The following is a 21,486-nucleotide window of genomic DNA, read 5'->3' on the forward strand; positions in this document are numbered from 1 at the left end:
TCTGGTCTTCAGCCCCGCCGGCTTTAGTTAAGTCGCCTCTAGACCAGCCGGCTCCCCACAGGCCTTCATCCCAGCCAGCTCCCTACAGGCCTCCTGCCTTGCTATCCCAGGCCGATCCTCCTTGGGTTGTCCCTCCTGCTCCACCTTGGAGCATGCCTCTGCCACCCTGGACTGATCCTCCGGCTCCACCCTGGTTCCCTGCCGGGGTCCCTGACCCATTGCACCTGTCCTGGACTGTCCCTCCTGATCCTCCCTGGTTTTGCCCTCCCATCCCTCCCTTGTTTGTCTTGTTGGGTCTGACTTGGCTCCCCTCCCTCCCCCCCTTCATGTCTTGCCTGTTCACCTCCCTGTCTTGTGTTTGTTGATGTTGCCTGTTTTGTTGTCTTGTGGTGTTTCTTGTCTGTCTTGTACCTTGTTGGATGTTCCCTTTAGGGACGCCAGGTGGCGTCCCTTTTGGGGGGGGGGTAGTGTCAGGGTTCTGCCACTCTGATCTTGTAAATTCTTGTTTTGGTGGCGGATCTCTGACACTACTCGTGTCTGGTCCTGTTTCTGTCTCTGTGTGCGCGCGCGCCGTCGTGGGTGTACGCAGAGTGTGCGCGCTCCTGCTTGACGCGGCCGCGTGCGCTCTGCGTCCCTCAGACGCGTGCGCTCTTGTACTCGTGTTTGTGTTTTCGTCTGTCAGCAGCATGGTGTTTCATTCCCAGCGTCTCAGTCTGGTTGGTTTCGGTTTTGGTCGGCGCTGGGATGAAGCATGCATGCTGCATATGTGAGCGCACGGTGAGTTTTCATTCATCGTGCTCGTGTCTTGCGTCTTTTGTCAAAGCACGTGGCTCGGTGTTTACATTGTGGTCACGTGCTTTTGTCGTGTGCTTCAGTGTTGTGTTATGTGAGCGCATGGCTTGTATTGTCTCTCTGTGTCATGCGCTCTCCCGTCTATTGTCTAGTCCCACCCTCCTTGTTAACCCATTATTAGTTTGTCATGTTCACCTGTGTGTCAATTTACTTTTTGCTTTATAATCCCCCTCATGTTTTCAGTCCTTTGCGAGTTCGTCATCATATGTTGTCGATGTTTACCTGTCTTGCTGTGTCCAGTCCTGCCTTGTCGTGCCTGCCCAGTCAAGTTTGTTTGTTTGATTTATTGTTTGTTGTAGAAGTGTTTTCCCCCTCGGGGTTGTTTATTTTGCCTTTTATTTTATTTTTTAATTAATAAATCCTACTTCACTCTGCGCTTGGGTCCTTGCTCCTTTTTCCCTTTACCGGATCGTGACACCTGTAGGCCTATACTGTTGTCTCCAATTAATATTTTAACTAATATTTTACAGCAACAAAAGTAACTATACTGGGAAATGTATTAATAAAAATAAAATGCAAAAGATCCCGAATTTATCACGTGAAAAAGATGATGCATGTGTTGTTGTATAGTCACTGGCCTCTGTCCATCATGGCCTCCTAACCCACCCCATATCATAATTGGCTTCATCACTCTGTCTCCTCTCCACCAATCAGCTGGTGTGCGGTCTGGCGCAAAATGGCTGCCGTCACGTCATCCATGTGGACGCTGCACACTGGTGGTGGATGAGGAGATCCCCCCATTGTGTGTAAAGCGCTTTGAGTGCCCAGAAAGGTGCCATATAAATGTGAGGAATTATTATTAGTCACGCATGTATGTTGCTTTTAGCAGAGAAAAAATGTATTACAGTACTTCTTAGTAACTTTGCCACATTTCTCAGAACAGAATTGAAACCTACAAAAGCCAGTCTCCTGCTCAGAATCCGAATCTAAGTCGTTGGCATCAGAATGACATGACTCAAATTATTTAGAAGCCATGTTGTCAATAACAGTGCACTCTGGAGGGCTGTTCTGGTGTAAACTATGGCAATTTTTGGGGGGGCTGTTTGTACTGTAATTAGTTGTCAGATCATGTCATTGTGACACAGAAAGGACAAAAACAGCACTGCACAGTATAAAGAACAAACAAAATAAATGTAAAAGGACAACCTCCTTTTAGAGCTTCATTAGAAAAAGTTGTAGACAGATTAAAAAAAAAAAGTCATCATGACAAAATATTATGACAACTTGTTCAGCCATTTTTCTTGTAAAGACTTAATCCATGAACAAATGATTAAATGTTGTGGGGAGTGAGACTATTCAGAAACCAAATACAGACACCAAAATGATACGTTCTGATCAACATGACATAAGCAATTGATAATGTAGGAAACAGCAGAGAATTGCTTATAATCATTTCCACGGATCTATAAAAGCATTTGCTTGTTCATAATGAGAAACTGATGTGCACAAGTGACACAATGATGATCTGAAGATTGAACAGGGAGTTTTTGAGAATTTTAATTCTGATCTGAGAAATGGACCAAAGTGACTGAGGAAAAACTGTAACAGAATTAATGTTTATTCATTAAATAAAATAACCACAACACCCTGGAAAAAACAAAACACTGGATTAACATTATGTATGAGTGCTACTTTTTAAAGAGAATAAAGCAGCTTTAGCGTAATGCAAAAAAGTAGTTTGCAGTTAAATATGGTAAGTATTTATATACACAGTTAAAGTCAAAATTATTAGCCCCCCTTTGAATTCTTTTTTTCTTTTTTAAATATTTCCCAAATTATGTTTAACCAAGCAAGGAAATTTTCACAGTATGTCAGATAATATTTTTTTTTTCTGGAGAAAGTCTTGTTTTTTATTTTTTTGTTTTTTGTTTTTCCGGCTAGAACAAAAGCAGTTATTAATTTTTTAAACACCATTAAATGTAAAGCATATGCTGGAGTAATTGGTGGTTCATTCCACTGTGGCGACCCTGTATAAATCAGGAATTAAGTTCAAGGATAGTGAGTGATATAGGCAGGTAACTAGACCTCACATCCTATTGATACAATAATATAAACAAACTTACATTTCCAATTTTTATGTAAAATGTTTGTTGGCAATTTTATAAAAGTAGCCAAGCAGCATCACTCCCTCAACACTGGACAACAACACTGCTCAAAAAGTCGGCTCATGTATTATCATCCTGATTTATATATACAGTTGAAGTCTGAATTATTTCCCGTTTATTTTTCGCCCCAATTTCTGTTTAACGGAGAGAAGACTTATTTTCAACACATTTCTAAACATAATAGTTTTAATAACTCATTTCTAATAGCTGATTTATTTTATCTTTGCCATGATGACAGTGAATAATATTTGACTAGATATTTTTCAAGATACTTCTACACAGCTTAAAGTGACATTTAAAGGCCTAAATAGGTGAACTAGGCAGGTTAGGGTAATAAGGCAAGTTATTGTATAAGGATGGTTTGTTCTGTAGACTATCAAAAACAAATCTAGCTTAAAGGGGCTAATAATTTTGACCTTAAAATGGTGTTTAAAAAATTAAAAACTGCTTTTATTCTAGTCGATATAAAACAACTAAGACTTTCTCCAGAAGAAAAAATATTATCAGACATACTGTGAAAATGTCCTTGCTCTGTTAAGCATCATTTGTGAAATATTAAAAAAAAAGAAAAAAAAAAAATCAAAGGGGGCTAATAATTCTGACTTCAACAGTATATCTCCACAATTGCCTTTTACCTGTAATTAGTTTTTACACTGAAACCTTATTTTACAGTTGTGATTTTATTTCTGATCATATTAATTTCATTTTCTCCTACATTGAGGTGTGAACAGAAATCATAGAATGTAGTTTAACAATTAGAAGTGAATGAAAGAGAAAGTGAAAGAACGTTTTAAAGTGCAAAACAGACTTGTAAAGGGAGGATTTGACGAGTTAGTTTCGATGCTGTTCATTACTGTTGCCACAAAAGTTCATGTTTAGGTCATTCAGAATCAACCATTACAATATATTACAGAAAAATCAAAGTAAAAAGCACAACAACAGCAACAAAAATGTACCAACAGAGAGACAAATAGCGATTATTTGTAGCACAGCCTCTGACTATAGGCCTATAGGACTGAAATTATGCAAATGAGATGCAGGCACACGCTGTCCTAATGTGCAATCAAACAAATTGAAACAAGCCCATTTTGCAGGGTTATGCCAGTTCAGTGTAAGGAGAATCATCTCACATGCAGTACCATGAGCAAAGTTATTCCAAACTGTGATCTTTAGTAGATGCTTCCTCCACGATGTAGTAATAGAAACTCCATGAGCAGCTAGTTTCCAGAGCTGTGGGCTTCGACTTGAACGGCTGTGAAAGCCACCCACTGTTTGACGTAATTTGAATGGGAGCCTTCCACGCCATCAAGCGATGCAGTCTCTATCTGCTCGTTCCCATCAAACGCTGACGGGCTCGAACACTCCGACTCCAGAAACCCACTGTCTATGGTGTCCAGATCCAACCCCATTTGTGGGTAACCATCATCGGACTGCTCATTAGAGCTGTAAGAGTCCAGCGAAACCTGCTCCATGTTCTCCAGATCGTGCTCTTGTAGATGCCAGTCAAAGTCTGAGCCCTGTAAGCTCCCGCTGGCGGCCCGTTGAAGAGGTTGGTCGATTTCAGGCGCTCTCTGATTGGCGTTAACGAAGCCATCGAGGCTCTGTCTACGGCTGTTTCCTGACCAGTCTCCCATGATGCCCTCCTGATCAGAAACCGTGACTGTGTCTATCGATATGTGCCCGCCGGAGTGTTCCTGGCTGCTGTTTTCCAGGAAGTAGAGTTTAGATGCGCTTTGACCCTCCTGACCGAAGTCCCTTTCACCGCTCTGGTTGTTAGCAGGCTCCTCAGGGCTCTGGTTCTGCTGCTTCTCACAAAGCACCTGCAGCAGGGTGCTTTTCTCCAGGACATCAAAGTTGTTGAAGGTCAGGACTGGTCCGACCCATTTCTGCAAATGAAACACAAGCAGAGGCTTAGTTTTGGCGCTTTGAGTAAGATGGCAGAGATCAACAGCACACCCAACCATGTTTCCACCTATTGAAGAGATAGTTCACTCAAAAATGAATATTATGTTATTAATTACTCTCCCTCGTGTAATTTCAAATCCTCTTTGTTAATCTTCGAAACATAAATTAAGATATTTTAGATGAAATCTGAGAACTTCACAGTTCTCCAGATGGCAACATTTTAAACAGTGGTTCAATTGGAATATTATTAAGCTACGACAAAGACTCTAGAATACACAAGACGTGTCACTCGTATAGTTTTGAATGGGGAAAAGTGTAACGGTTAATATGGCAAATAAAGCCCCGCCTACTAGTACAGGAGCCAATCATCGATCGCTATAGACTGATGTTTCTCCTGAGTAGAAGCTTGGACCAGATGTGTGCTTTTACAACAGTTTGGTGGTCAACAAACACACTGCAATCTTAGCGAATACTTGCTTCACAGACATAAGAAATATATCCACATAAGGCTTAAAGTGCGTACTTTTAAATTAAATGTTTTTTTGCAATCGTTTTGTAATCTGTATGAAATGAACACAAGGTACAGTCCGTTCTGTCAAACTCACATTGCATGAAAGCAACTACTCAAACGCCCACAAACTTTTACACGAAGAGTCGTAGTCATTTCTGGAGGCGATTCCACATCAAGAGCAAGTTGTGGATTACTTAAGATGACCAGCGCAATAGGGTATATGCCGAGCTAGTGTTTTTCCCATACTGATAAACTTCCGGTGACCTGTTATTGTGAACTTTTTTCCATTTTATACGGTTCCTTTTACAGCATCGATGTTGTAATGTCATTACAATACATTCAGTTAAATAAACTTTGGCATTCATTTAGTTGCTCAAGCGTAAAACGAGACAAAAAGCCATTTACTCGCACGCGCCAGTCAGAATTGGCAGGCTAGCACACATGGCGGGGGAAAATGTTATTTAAGGCAGTGCTTCTTGAACAATCTGAGACCCAATTTATATCGGATATCACTCAGCTAGTGGAGATAGCTGATTTTTAAAGAAAACAGACCATAAACGCGCCGGTTTTTGCATTGGCATACAGTTCGCCAGAAGCGCTTAACCCACGTTACTGACAAATTAAAAGTCCCATTAGCATGCTTCGGCATATACCCTATCAGGTGAAACATTATCCAGAGGATGATAATATGTAGATCGGTTATAAATGAGGTTGGTGTCGTGATCTCGTTTATTTCTAGTGTGCATGTGCATTAGCTTAGGCAACCTGTAAATATGCAGAATTTGTTTGCTACAAACGTTTAGAAATTAAACTTATAAGATGGTTGTTGTTTAATTTTATTGGTGATTCTGATTATGTAATGTAATCGTACGCCTGGCTAACAGTTTTGGCGAATTTGACGTTTCCCCGTTCAGACAGAATCCTCGAGCATACTGCCCGAGAGGCGTTTCAAAATAAAATGACTTGCTTTAAAAGGACTTTATTGAACAGTATAGTATAGTGTGCACGTTCATGTGTCCAGTATGCACTTCTTCTGTTTAAAACAAGGCACAGTGGTATTCGAGGTGTATGTCAGCAATGTTACCAAGTGTAACCAACATGAAAGTGCACCCTATACTGACACTAAGGAGAGTTTTTTTTTACTTATATGTGTGCACAAAAGTATTCTTGTAACTTGGTAATATTCAGATTAAACCACTGAAGCAGGCATATGGCCTGTTTTGAGGATATTGTTTGTTATTTTTCTGGACTAACAAGTCGAAATCATTGCTGTCAAAGGGTCAGAAAGTTTAGATTTTATCTAAAATATTTTTAATTAACTTTGAGTTCCAAAGATGAATGAAGGTCTCGGGGATTTGAAACGACATGAGGGTGAATAATTAATAAGTTTTAATTTTGGGTGAACTAAGCTTTTAAAACATAAGTTCACATTCAAATGAAATCAGAAAACTGTTTTATTACTTATTGAAATGGTTAGTGTGGAGGCAAGGTGGCTCAGTCGCATTTGGCATTTCTGTGTGGAGTGTGCATGTTCTCCCCGTGTTTGCGTGGGTTTCCACCGGTGCTCAGGTTTCCCCCACAGTCCAAAGACATGCGGTGTAAGTGAATTCATTTTCTTGTCGGCTTAGTCCCTTTATTAATCCGGGGTCGCCACAGCAGAATGAACCGCCAACTTATCCAGCAACTTTTTCCAGTCGCAACCCATATCTGGGAAACATTCACACACACATTCACACACACACTCATACCCTACGGACAATTTAGCCTACCCAATTCACCTATACCGCATGTCTTTGGACTGTGGGGGAAACTGGAGCACCCAGAGGAAACCCACGCGAATGCAGGGAGAACATGCAAACTCCACACAGAAACGTCAACTGAGCCAAGGTTTAAACCAGCGACCCAGTGACCTTGCTGTGAGGCAACAGCACTACCTACTGCCTCGCCGTAAGTGAATTGAGTTAACAAAAATTAGTGTGTGTGTGTGTGTGTGTGTGTGTGTGTGTGTGTGTGTGTGTGAGTGAATGAGTGTGTATGGGTGCGTCCCAGTACTGGGTTGCGGCTGGTAGGGCATAAGCTATGTAAAAATATATGCTGGAATAGTTGGCGGATCATTCCACTGTGGCAACCCTTGATTAAGCCGAAAGCTGAAATGGTCAGTCATTTTACTTATGTTCTTTTTATCAAAAAAAAAAGCTTATCTGGCACACACTCTGGGATGCAGTCTTTTGTAGTTAAAAATAACAATTTATATTTTTTAAAGACAATGACAGATCATTTCACCAGATAAGACCATTAAGCCTCTGCTGAGATTATTTGAGCACTTTAAGGCTGCAATAAAACTGCAGTTTGAGAGTCCAAACCACTGAGCACAACAGATGTGGTGAACAATCTTGGTTTTCCCTCTTTTTAAAAAACTAAAGAAAGAAAAAGCAAGCAACTAATATCTCAGGTCGCCAACCTGATTTCACCAAGAGTGACATGTTCCTAGATTAACATCTACTGTATGTTGATCCAGGAACAACATTTCAATCAGCCAATCAGAATTAAGGGATGTGTTTACAGTATTTGTTAAGTTTAGGCTAACGGTTGCACATGATTGTTATTCCCTCTGATTTTGGGAATAATTTATAGTTATGGTTGGGTTTGGGGGTAGGGAATAAATATGGATTACATTTCCAAACAAAAATGATCTTCCAGGATCAACATACGTGTTAATTTAGGATTGTGTCATACTTTGCAAAATAAGGACGTGCTATCTTAGGTCAGTGGTTCTCAACCACATTCCTGGAGAACTCCTTCATCTGTCACACCCATTTCAGGTCTTTCAGTGTCTGCTAATGAGCTGATGATCTGAATCAGTTGTGTTTGGTTAAGGAGACAAGGAAAATATGCAGAGCTGGTGGTCCTCCAGGAACATGGTTGTGAAACAGCTTAAGTGACAAGGGTGTGAAGAAATGATTACTAAATACTTTAACATGCGTTTTCAGTGATCTAATGACATGGTCGGTCAAGACACATTGCAGTTTCCACCTAAGAATTAACATTAGGTCAAATGCATACCTTATAGCCACTTGTGTTCAGATTTCACTGAGACCCTTTTCTCTTATTTCTTCATGCTCTACATCAGAGAAATGAACAAAGCTATCGTACATGACTTGAGGAAGCCGAGTAGACGAAAACAATGCCAACGAGAAATATGACTTTAACTCTAAACCAAGTCTTTCGGTACTGTTTGAATATCTCGTTTTGAACCACTTTCTCACAATATGTTCTCTAACAATCACATATTCGTCAGTAAACAAAGAGTAAGTGGTCTTTTGAAGGCATTTAGTGTTCACACTATCAAAACAATCTGATCTGACCTGAATGTCAGATGGAAACAAGGCCTCAACAACAGAAGGTTTTTTTTTTGTGTTTCGATTATGCTTGAGATAAAAATCGAACAACAGTGTCTAGTGGCTTAACACTTCTAATTAAATGCATTGCATCCTTTCTGAGTTAAAGAAAAAACACACACACTGATCTCAGACTTTACATCTTTAAGCTGTATGACATTCTAAACCACTAAATGAACCTGATGAACTGCTGCGATTAAAATCATTACTTCTTTACACACAGAAAAAATAACATCCCTCCTTATCACAATCATCCTGGCCTTTTAAATGTCTCAATTAAAAGAAGAAGAAAAAAATCATTCACTGAAACCCTTTTCACTTTTATGAACAGCTCACATGCAATTACACACAAATCAAGATGAATTGCAAAGCAACAATTTGCAGGTGTTGGTGAGCACACAATAAAAACTAAAACTGAGAACACTTCAAAGATTAGTTCAGCCCAAAAAAAAAAAAAAAAAAAAAAAAAAAAAAACATTGTGTCGTTCCAAGCCCCCAAGACATTCATTCACCTTCAGAACACATTATTTTATATGAAGATATTTTATATGAAATCCAGGCTCTTTCATTCTTCATCAAAATATTGTCAAAGCTTCAGTGATTCAACTGTAAACATACGAAGCTCCAGGAACAATTTTGTGCCCCAAAATAGCTGTGAAAACATCTTTGTTTGCCTATATCTTTCCTCCCATGTCAGGTCAGGGTGTGCAGTTACTATGAGTAATTTGACTTGCCATTACAGTCAGCAGTGCTAACCACAAGGATTGCTTTAGCCCATAATAAACATGCACCCTAACCTGACGCTGAGTACATGGCCCATTTTTACAGATTTTGGATGCACAATTATTTTTGGGTTCTTTGTTTGATTACAGTTGAACCACTGAAGGCACATGTAAGTGTTTTGACAAAGTTTTTGGATCCTTTTCTGGACTTTGAACATCTCAGACTGTTGTTGACTAAGGTGGATCAGAGAGGTCTTCATCCAAAATATTTCGATTCATGTTTTGAAGATAATCAAAATTCTTAGTAGATTGTAATGACATGAGGGTGAGTAATCCATAGCAGAAATTTCATTTTTGTGTCAACTAATCCATTGAAACGAGACACCTCCGGCGAGTAGGGTACAAAACGACAGAATAACAAAATATTCATCATCATATTTGCCCAGTTCTTTATTGTATTACACATTTACTAGTTATGTTATAGTTATATTTTATGTTTAAACATGCGAATTTTGCAATCATAAAGTACAATGTTTAAAATAAAGTCCAATGTTAATTCTAGTTTCATTATTTTGACATTTTAGACTCAAATGTTTTTACCTGGGGGATTTTATAAATCCTTTTAATCGCTCTGTAATTCAAAGAAATACTGTGAACAGCCAGAAAAAAAAAAAAAAAAAAAAAAAATATATATATATATATATATATATATATATATATATATATATATATATATATATATATATATATATATATATATATATATATATATATAATCAGGCAAAAATCCATGAAGAAATTCTTCTATAAAAACCTTCAAAATATAGATATGGATAAAATGGTGAAGTTTGGCGCAGGTAAGTGCTACTAATGTAGCTTTATGGCAAAGACAAATTAATAAATTAATAAATAAATCTATAATACGTGTGCGTGTGTGGTGGGATGGGATATTTTCATCACTTAAATTGAAAAAAAAACATCAACAGCTTCACAACAAAACCTTCAAAAATTCCAAACCTTGTTTTTGCCTGCAGTGTTTCACCTTAAAAAGGTAAAAACTTAAATGTTCATTTCATTAATAACAAGTCATTTAAAAACAAACAAACAAAAAAATCCCCTATTTAGGTATATAGCAAATTTTCATATCAGGTCAGGGTGTGCAGTTACTACGAGTAATTTGACTTTATGCCATTACAGTCAGCAGTGCTAACTGCAAGGATTGCTGTAGCCCATAGTAAACATGCACCCATAACCTGACGCTGAAGACATTGGCCAAAATTTTTTTTTTTTTTTTTTTTTTGATGCACAAGTGTTCTTGGGTTCTCTGTATGATTACAGTTGAACCACTGAAGTCACATACAAATGTTTTGACAAAATTTTGAATCCTTTTCTGGACTTAAAGTTTCACTGAAAAAGGTAAAAACTGAAATGTATTTAAACATTAATAACCAGTAATTTAAAAACAAACAAACAAAAAAAATCCCCTATTTAACGCATAAAGTTAATAAAAAAAATAAAGGGGTTGAATTCACACCCAAAAAAAAAAAAAAAAAAGCAGTGCAATGAAGCACGTTACTGCCCCCTTCTGGAATAAATCTACCTTTACAGTCTGATAAAAGAAAACGCCGGGATTTCATCAGCAAATGGTGGTTTCTGATAACGTGAAAACAACACTGCCACATTTCTGTGCCTAGATTTCAGATAATTCCTCATAAACATTGCGACTATTAATATCCATTAGTTGCTACTAGGGACAAAAATAAACATCTCCTTTTTTAAATCTGTGTTTTGCCAAGCTCTAATCACATGGTAGTATTTTCAGCTTCACATTACGCTATAGTGGAATATTCAGTAAAATCCCCTTTAGTTAAAAACAACCATTTATAACTACCCACCTTATCGGAGTTTGAGTTTGAACACATAGTACTTTCCATTGCAGGGGAAAACTGTCACTTTCAGTTTTCACATTAAAACGCGCTCTCAAGCAAATGTTAAGTGAGCCCTCCTGTTCCTTTGAAGCCCCTACAGACTGACTCATTCGACAAATGTCACATTACCCGTTTATGAGCGAGCTGAAGCAAGTTGCAGATGTGAAAGTCCCCTTATTGCACTCACAGAGACTTCTGCTTATGACTGAGAGAAGAAAAATGAAAATAAGACATACCTTAAAGTCTCCTTGATACGTGTGATAGAGGGGTGTGAAGTACTCTTGCGGGCTTGGGATGTGTTGAAAAGTCAGCTTCTTGATGCCCCCTCTGCAAAAGGGAAATTTGTTTGTATATAATACAACTATATATATATATATATATATATATATATATATATATATATATATATATATATATATATATATATATATATATATATATATATATATATATATTATTATTATTATTATTATTATTATTATTATTATTACATAAAAAATTGTTTACAACATATTTCAAAAACACAAAAAAACACCAAGAAATGCAGAGTAATAGAATGTGAAATACAACACATTAAGGTAAACTTTTTATAGCCTGAAATAGAGATTGATGTATTATCTGAAAATGGAGGTTTTGGTTTTGTTAGGATATGACAATACTTGGCTGAGATACAACCCAGCAGCCACCAGATGTCACACAGATGTAAAATTGACGTTGGACTCCCACGTCAGACTAATTTTGAATTTGGGTTGTCCCTATATGAAAATTGGGTTGACTTCATTTTTTGGTCAGACTCCAACATCAAGATGGACATCATGTTATGACATTGAGATGATGCTGGATTTTTCTTAGTATATGACACAACCTAAATTTAACCAAAGATCAATGTCTCCTGATGTTACACTGAATAGACGTCACACCATGGTGTTTGAGTGATGAACCGCCAACTTATCCAGCATATGTTTTTTTTGCAGCAGATACCCTTCCAGCTGCAACCCATCACTGGGAAACACCCATACACTCTCATTTACACACATACACTACGGACAATTTTAGCTTACCCAAATCGCCTGTACCATAAGTCTTTGTACTGCGGGTAGAACATGCAAACTCCACACAGAAATGCCAACTGACCCAGCCAAGGCTTAAACCAGCGACCTTCTTGCTGTGAGGCGACAGCACTACCTACTGCACCACGCGTCGCCTGGATGTCATATCATGACGTTAAAATGATGTTGGAGTTTAGTTAAGTAATTACACAACATAAAACTAACCAAAGATAAACGTCTACTGATGTTAGACTTTTACATTGGATGGATGCCATATCATGACATTAAAATAATATTGTATTTAAGTTAGGTAGTTTGGCGACGTAAAACCAACCAAAGATGAACATCTACTGATTTACGTCTTAACTAAGATCAACATTACATGACGTATGATGATGAAAATCTGCAATCTGATGGTTAAAAATTTTGTTTAAATATTGAGTAAATCGTATTTAAATTGGTCAAATTAAGTTCTTAGCAACGCATGTTAATAGTCAAAAATTAAGTTTTTGATATATTTATGGCAGGAAAGTTACAAAATGTCTATATGTAAAATAATCTTTACTTAATCTAATAAAAATACAATGTTTTTTTTGTCTATTCCTACAATATTGCTGTGCAAACATTTGTGGTTTGTATCCCAATTAAAAAGACCAAACTTTTTGTTTCTCTTGTAAAACACTGCAGTACACTTGAAAGATTACTTTTGCTGCTTGTTCAAACTATTTATTTAAAATGAGTTGAAACAACACAATTCTGAATATTTTTGGGGGACAACTTAAGAGTTGTATGTTCAATCCACTTAAATTTGTAAAAATGCTTAAATTGGCTTAATTTGTGATGGGGCACAATTTGTGTGGAACCATTTTTTACAGTGTAATCTTCATTTTAGTTACAAATTATTGGGGAATTTTTATAAATATACACAAATTTTTTATATTGTTGCTGCTTGTTCCAACTACTTATCTAAAATGAGCTGAAACAACACAATTATTGAAATTTTTTTGGGGACAACTCAATTGTTTTATGATCAATCCACTTAAATTTGTTAACTTAATTGATTTGTGTTGGGACAACAAGCATAATTTGTGTGGAACCCTGCATTTATATGTGTGTGTGTGTGTGTGTGTGTGTGTGTGTGTGTGTGTGTGTGTGTGTGTGTGTGTGTGTGTGTGTGTATGTATGTATATATATATATATATATATATATATATATATATATATATATATATATATATATATATATATATATATATATATATATATATATAATTTTATTTTATTTTTTATTTATTTACTTGTTATTTTTTTTTGCACAAGTAGGTTGTTATTGTAACTGTTACTCAAAACAGAGAACCAAATGCTTCATGCACTTGCAAGAGTCTGACTTCCTCCAGTTTTTGACCTACATGAAAATAGACCATCTGCAAAAACATCTCTCGCTGTTTCTGCTGTTGTGGTTTTCATGTACGTGGGCGGTGAGAAAAGAGCTATTCATATACGGTAAATGTCGTCATATCAAATTACTGGAAAATAGCACTATCAACATAAAAGATCATGCTTGGCGCCTTATTAAGCCCGCCACTGGCATGTGGGATATCAGGCAAACTTCTGAGCACATTATCTTTCAGATTTTTTAAGAATGAATGAGCTGATCTTGATCACTTCCAAAGGTTATTATAGGCCTCAGAGACATCAGAGACATATGACTTGCCGATGATAAACTTGCGTGAGTCAGAAATGAAGAAACGGTCATAATGAGAAAGGTTAAAGTTTGCTTCACTTCTGCATATCCCACAAATAATGACTTTTGTGCAAGTTTGAACAAAAGGCTTACAAAGCGAGACGTAACATGTCTTGTACTAACATTTTGCAAGCGGCAAAAGTATTTAAGATATCCAAAAATTTACAGTAATTCACTATTTTCTCTCCCTGAACCGTTATGTGTTTCTTTATTCTGTTCAACACACACAAAAATTATATTTTGAAGAAAGCTGAAAACCTGTAACCATCAACGTCTATAGTGGAAATAACAAATATGGAAGTCAGGTTTTCAGCTTTCTTTAAAACACCTTTTTTTGTGTGTGTGTTCAACAGAATAAAGAAACTCATAAAGGGTCAGGGAGAGAAAATAGTGAATGAATTTTAATGACAAGTAAAAAGCGATTACTTCAGAAAAGGGAGTAAATCCATTGCCTTAAAGGTGACAAGTTGATTTTGCATGAATGAGTCAAGTCTGTTGTGTTACGTTCACTTAACTTAATTTATTTAATTCCGCACAGTTCATCTACTAAATGATTTAAGTCAATGGGTTTACTCAGTTCTTTAAAGTCAAGTCAACTAATATTTTTTTACAGTGTAAAAGTTAAATAAATGATGACCGAATTGATAGTTTTGGGTTTTAAATCTCTTTAAATAATATATAACTTTCTTTTATCAAGCTATTTCACCTCAAACATTTTTCACTTTTTATTTGGCATTATTCTGTGTACTTAAAACGTCACTAAAGTCACTAGAGTCACTAAAGAAAAATCATAGATAGTGAAAATCATCATATTAAATGATACAATCTCAAGAGTATTTGGGTTTTTCTTTTTTTATGGTGGAAGCAAATGTAGATTTGTTTGATGATTACATTGTCATACAACCATCTTGAGGTTCAGTTCAGTTCTTAATTTTGATCATTAGGTGAACTATCCTTTTAAATAATATATACTATCCATATGTTAAGCTAATTCGACCCCAAACGAATGCTCAAGAGTATTTAAGTTTTTCTTGTTTTTCCCTCTTTCTTTTTTATGGCAGCAACAAATGAAGATGTGTTTGATGATTACATTGTATTTTATTACATTGAATTGTATACTTTACGTTGTATAACTGGACTGACATAGTTTCAATTACTATGTTAAGTTACTTTGACTTTCCCAGAGATGGGTTGTGGCTGGAAGGGTATCCGCTGTGTAAAAACGGGCTGGATAAGTTGGCGGTTCATTCTGCTGTGGCGACTCCTGATTAATAAAAGGACTAAGCCGAAAAGCAAATGAAATGAAGCTGCTTTGACATAATCTACACTGTAAGAGCACTATTTAAATGAAGATAAATTTAATTGAATACATTGCCATACAAGCAACCTTGAGATTTAAAACAGTTCAGAATTTTCATTTTTGGGTGAACTATCCCTTTAAATAATGTATAAGATCCCTTTTAATTTGCATTTTGTATTTTATTTGTGAGCTATTCAGGTATTATTCTGTGTAATTAAAATATCTGAGATCTCGAAAGAAAATAGATAAATTATGAAAACCATCATGCTAGATTACATTTACTTTTTTGTAATGGCAGCAGCACAGAACATGTCAGACCTGATTATAATGTTATACAAGCATCTCAAGCTTCGGTTCAGTATGTGATGTCAGAAATGTCATTTTTGTGTGAACTAACCCTTTAAGAATGTCATATCAATGAAATGAAATAAAGTCAAATGGCACTCACAGTTTCCCACTGAACACAAGCAGCAGCGCCAAAATAATCGCAATAGGAATCGCCAACAGAACGAAATAGTACTGTTCTGGAGACTGTGGAGATTCGACCCCCCATTCAACACTGTCACTCCATTCGCTCCACATAGAGGGGAACCACTCTGGATTCACAGCAACCTGAACATCTGCAACATGTTGCAGTCCTGGTTGCAGTTTTTCACTGAGGATCACCATTGATTGCTGGTTCTGCTGCAGGGTGTAAATGTTCTCCTTTCGGGGAATAAAAAAATACAAATAAGCATTGGATGTTTTGGATACATTGGAAAAAAAAGTGTTAACTGCATTTAAAAAAAATATGATCTACCTTCTCTGGGGAGCTTTTAGATAGTACTCTTACTCTGTAGATCAACTTTTCGTACAGAACGTTATCTGTATAAGCCACATCCCAAGTGAGGTTAAAACCACCGTCAATGTTCCTAATTGTGAGGTTGAATGGTTGCTTTGGTTTAGCTGTAAAAAATTAAAAGAAAAGCACTGTTAGTGGATGCCATCAAACATGCATTAAGTAAATGAGACCTGAAGAAATCTGAAATAGCAATGAAACTTTGACCTAAGAAAGGTTTTGATGCTAGATTACATACATACATACATACATACATACATACATACATACATACATACATACATACATACATACATACATACATACATACATACATAGTATACACATATATAAGATCCTGCACTGTTTCCTTTACAAATCAGTGAAGTACATTTTTTGATCTTGTTACTCAAGATATTCTTCGTCAACTGAACCTCAAGATGCTCATTTTCATATCGTAAGGGAAAATATGATCATCAGGTCTTACACATCCTTAAAAGCCAAATTATTAATCATTTAAAATGATATAAGATTAATATATAAGATTTGTCACTAATGATGTCTGACTTTCTCTAAATTATGTCTAATATCTCTAAAACAAACAAAAATAAATAAATTGCTAGATTTGGATCATTTGGACAACAACAGCTTGATAAAAGCGCTATTTAGCCATAAAAGTTCATCATTGTAGCTTACAGGGATTGTTCACACAAAACTGAAAATACTGATATTAGTCACTTGTCACAGACCTGCTTGTTTTTTTCCCTGCTAAACCAAAAGTAATTTTGAAGAATGTTAAAAACCTGTAACTATTGACTTCCATAGCTTTTGCTTTTCCTGCTGTGATTACAGATGTCTAACATTCTTTAAAATATATTCTTTCGTGTTCAACTGAAAAAAAAGAATCTCTTAAATGTTTGAAACCACTTGAGTGTGAGTAGATTTTCATTTAGGGTCTTAAAATGTACCTCATAGTAGCTTGCAGAAAAAAAAATACTCTGGGACATACCCTTTTAAAAGGGATTAACATTGTTTAGATATAACACACAAATCAGGAGTAGTAACTTGTAAATAACTTTAAGGCACTAAACAATTTTTCTCTGCCCAGCAGGCACAGGACATTAACATGACGTCATGTTGACGTTATACCCCAATGTCATAGGGATTTTGAATTTTGTTTGGAAATGTAAATCGGGTTGACATCAGAACTCAACATTAGGCCAACGTCAATGTCCAACAACAAACCTAAAAGTCAACCAAATGCCTAATGATGTTACAGCTTTTGTCGTGTGGATCACTATGAGGTCCATCAGACATTTGATTTTGGTTGCCATACCTGACAAATAAATGTCGGTATTTGACGTCGATATGATGTTGGTTTAAGATGTTGGCTTGACATTGCATTTTGGTTACTGTCCAACACAACCTAAAAATCAACCAAATATCAACGTCAATTCACAACGTTAATGGACGTCAAAATAATGTAGTCCTTGGACGCTGGCTAGACATTGAATTTTGGTCACCTGATATCATATCCTAAATCTAACCTATTATTAGCATTTTATAAAGATTTGTGTGCCTGCTGGACTGTTTATAGTCCGACTTTCAAAAAATGTTAAATCAAGAAGCATTTTATAGAATTTTGAAGTTGTGTGCTTTTCCTTACACTCAAATTACAATGAGTTGAAGGAACACACTTGTTGAGTTTTTATGAAAAAAAAAAAAAAACTGTTTATATGAAAATTGAATTGTTTTATGTTTAATCCACTTAAATTTGTATGTAAATTGTTGAAAATAAGTTAACTTAATTCCTTTGTGTTGACCTAACACAAATCAGTTGTGTTGAACCCAGCTTTTCTTTTCAGTGTACAAAAAGTAAAATCTTAGTTTTGGATTAGAATAATATGCTATTACTTGCCCATTGACAGATTATTTAGCTTTTTTTTTTTTTTTTTTTTAAAGAGAAACCTAATATTTCTAAAAACAGAGCATTTTACATGTCTAGATCAGAGATGCCTAAACTAGGGCCTGCAGGCCAAAGTTAGCCCATTTTAACTTTTGATTTTGCCCCTACTCCTATCTGAGAAGAGAGTGAGAATGATGGGCATGGCTAAGGTATTTTACAGCGATTATCGTTTCTAATTTAATGTAACATTTACATTTGTTTGTTTTTGTTGAGCTACAAAAAAAGCTAACTGAAATGAAATGCTGTAACATAACCAGATTTTAAAAAAATATAAATACTGACACTCATCAGATACAGGCCAATGCAGCTTGACTAGTATAACTGCCTTCTGTTATAAATTAGATTGTTTTGTTTTACTGTACTAACTTAATTTTATAATTAAAAATATATATATAGTATATTAGTTTATATAAATCAATGAGTTATTTTTATATCTATAAAATAAATAAATTAGGAAATTACCCATGGCAACTTGTGTAATTTCAAATCACCAAATGTAATACAGTTTGGTATATTTAAAAGGATTCAAATCAATTCAAATTTGGTTTTTGGCATTTCATAAGAAGAGGTTTGGGCACCCCTGGTCTAGATTATGCATTTCTAGATATTTGGACTACCAAAAAATGCAAGAAAAGCATATTTTGCAGCAAACTATTCTACCATTTCGTCTCAAAATGTGTGGCGTTAAAGTAGAGTAAGGAACGTACTAGATTTGTATAAAACGATATTTTTAGAGTATCTCTGAGTTGGGATCTCCATATCGCCTTCTTTGTCCATTTGTGTTACAGTGATGAAGCAGTTGGTATCGAAAGACATGATCGACTCCAGTTCATAGGGCTCCATAGTGCACCAGGACTGTGGTGATCTGATGCTGCAGCTTCCATTGACAGTTGAAAACTCATCCCTGCAAGATGCGCATACATCGATCAATACATGCAATCTACACAAAGGTTTCAGCAACAAGATTCACACAGTGTGCAACACTCAAAGTAAGAAGCGGATGTTCTAGATTTGTGTACCTGCAACTGGCCACAACATCACATGAAGCTGTTCCTGTCAAGTCAGAAGCAGAGCAGTTGAGCGCTGAGATGAAGTCTGTGGTGCAGTTCACACTGCATGCAGCATCATCTGCAAAGAGGAAATGTGGTCAGTCGAGCTACAGAGAAACAGAAGCGTTTCTTCTCAATGCGGCACCTGTATAGGTCAAAGCTCACGTATGTTGTTGATTTTATTTAGAGAGGAGCTTGTTTGGAAATGCTTGAAAGAAAAAGTTGACTCAACTCAAAATTGTAAGGCAACTTGCAGCAGAGCTTTTTTTTTAAGTTGACTCAAAAATGATTCAAAAATGTCCTGAAAATGTCTACCGTCAAATTTTAAGTTGAGTCTACTCTTCTTTTTTTTACAGTGTTTAGTTGAAGTCAGAATTATTAGCCCCGTTTATTTATTTTTTCTCAATTTCTGTTTAACGGAGAGAAGATTTTTTCAACACATTTCTAATCATAATAGTTTTAATAACTCATCTCTAATAACTGATTTATTTTATCTTTACCATGATGACAGTAAATAATATATGACTAGACATTTTCAAGACACTTCTATACAGCTTAAAGTGACATTTAAAGGCTTAACTAGGTTAATTATGTTACCTGGGCAGGTTAGGGTAATTAGGCAAGTTATTGTGTGAAGATGGTTTGTTCTGTAGACAATCAAAAAATATATAGCTTAAAGGGGCTAATAATTTTGTCCTTAAAATGGTGTTTAAAAAAATTAAAAACTGCTTTTATTCTAGCTGAAATAAAACAAATAAGACTTTCTCCAGAAGAAAAAAATATTATCAGACATGCTGTGAAAATTTCCTTACTCTGTTAAAAATCATTTGAGAAATATGTAAAAAAGAAAAACAAATTCAAAGGGGGCTAATAATTCTGACAAACTGTATATGTGATTATTATTAGAGGTTATTAGGATTATGCTTTGATTTTTTAGAAACCAAATGTGCTGCAATAGATGTAGACTTACAGCACTGTAGAAGTCCACAAACAACAAGCAAGAATGTGGCTCGCCATGAAGCCATCATGGAGGAAGAGGGAAAGAAACTGTGGTCAGCCCTGCTCAAATGCATTGTACAGAGGCCACATGCACACTGCAAGGAAAGTAAACACGTAATTTTAAAGCATTGGTTTGGTTCAAATAAGTGTGTCGGGTTTTATCATGTATAAATTAATAAGTCTAAATAATATTTTCAAATTAAATTTAATTCTATATTATGAGTAATTTAATACATCAACTTAACTCAAAAACAACATAAATACCCCCAAAAAATAATAATAATTAATTTACTCATTTTCCTTGAGCTTAGTCCCTTTATTCATCTGGGGTTGCCACAGTGGAATGAACCGCCAACTCATCAATCATATGTTTTACACAGCGGATGACTTTCCAGCTGCAACCCATCACTGGGAAACACCCATACACACTCATGCAAACACATACACTACGGACAATTTAGTTTATTTATTCACCTAACGCATGTCTTTGGATTGTGGGTAAAGCGGAGCACCCGGAGGAAATCCACATGAACAGGGAGAACATTCAAACTCCACACAGAAATGCCAACTGACCAGCGAACTTCTTGCTGTTATGCGACAGTCCTAACCACTGAGCCACAGTGTCACCATTAAATAATAATACATATGCAAGCTACATATACAGCCTAAACTAATATAAATATACAGATGTGGACAAAATCGTTGGGACCCTTTCATTAAAAAAAAAAAAAAAAAGCAACAGCGCTGAAATACCTTAAAAAAGTAATGAATAATCAAAAACGACTACAAAATATGCCTTTAAATTGTGGTTCAACTGAAGCGTTAATGAAGACAAACTGAAACTGCTCTGGACAAAAACAGTACCAGCATCTGTACATTCATACATACGCATACATTTTTGATTATTTTAGCTTAAAGTATCTTTTAAAATAAACAGAGAAGTCTTAAATCTTACCTTAATAATATTCCCATTGAACCAATTTACAAGAATGAATATCCAAAATGATCCAGTTTATAATCAAATAGCAGTTGTGCATAGCATGGTGACATTTACACTGTGTCAATCTGCCCATCTACACGCACAGTCAGAGAGCTTGTGAAGAAAGACTGAGTGGATGTGGTTGTGGTAAAGCAGGCGCAT

The 21,486-nt window shown here is 36.0% G+C and overlaps 1 protein-coding gene across 2 annotated transcripts; it reads right to left on the bottom strand.

Annotated features, from left to right (window-relative positions):
• Positions 1 to 2,386: 2,386 nt before the first annotated feature.
• Positions 2,387 to 21,455, bottom strand: il21r.1 (interleukin 21 receptor, tandem duplicate 1). Of its 2 annotated transcripts, XR_012396561.1 has the most exons (9): positions 21,301 to 21,443; positions 20,317 to 20,440; positions 19,317 to 19,425; positions 19,005 to 19,201; positions 16,314 to 16,459; positions 15,963 to 16,219; positions 11,658 to 11,748; positions 3,561 to 4,843; positions 2,387 to 3,373 (listed from the first exon to the last, which is right to left on the bottom strand). XR_012396561.1 is itself a non-coding variant. In NM_001113510.2 (8 exons), the coding sequence occupies exons 2-8, from the start codon at positions 20,417 to 20,419 to the stop codon at positions 4,175 to 4,177; spliced, it is 1,572 nt and encodes a 523-aa protein (NP_001106982.2). In that variant the 5' UTR covers positions 20,420 to 20,440; positions 21,301 to 21,455; the 3' UTR covers positions 3,622 to 4,174. The 2 variants fall into 2 exon arrangements, 1 of the variants encoding a protein (NP_001106982.2); NM_001113510.2 differs by lacking the exon at positions 2,387 to 3,373 and having other exon boundaries at positions 3,622 to 4,843; positions 21,301 to 21,455.
• Positions 21,456 to 21,486: the final 31 nt, after the last annotated feature.

This window comes from Danio rerio, chromosome 3 (genome assembly GCF_049306965.1).
Source record: "Danio rerio strain Tuebingen ecotype United States chromosome 3, GRCz12tu, whole genome shotgun sequence".
NCBI lineage: Eukaryota > Metazoa > Chordata > Actinopteri > Cypriniformes > Danionidae > Danio > Danio rerio.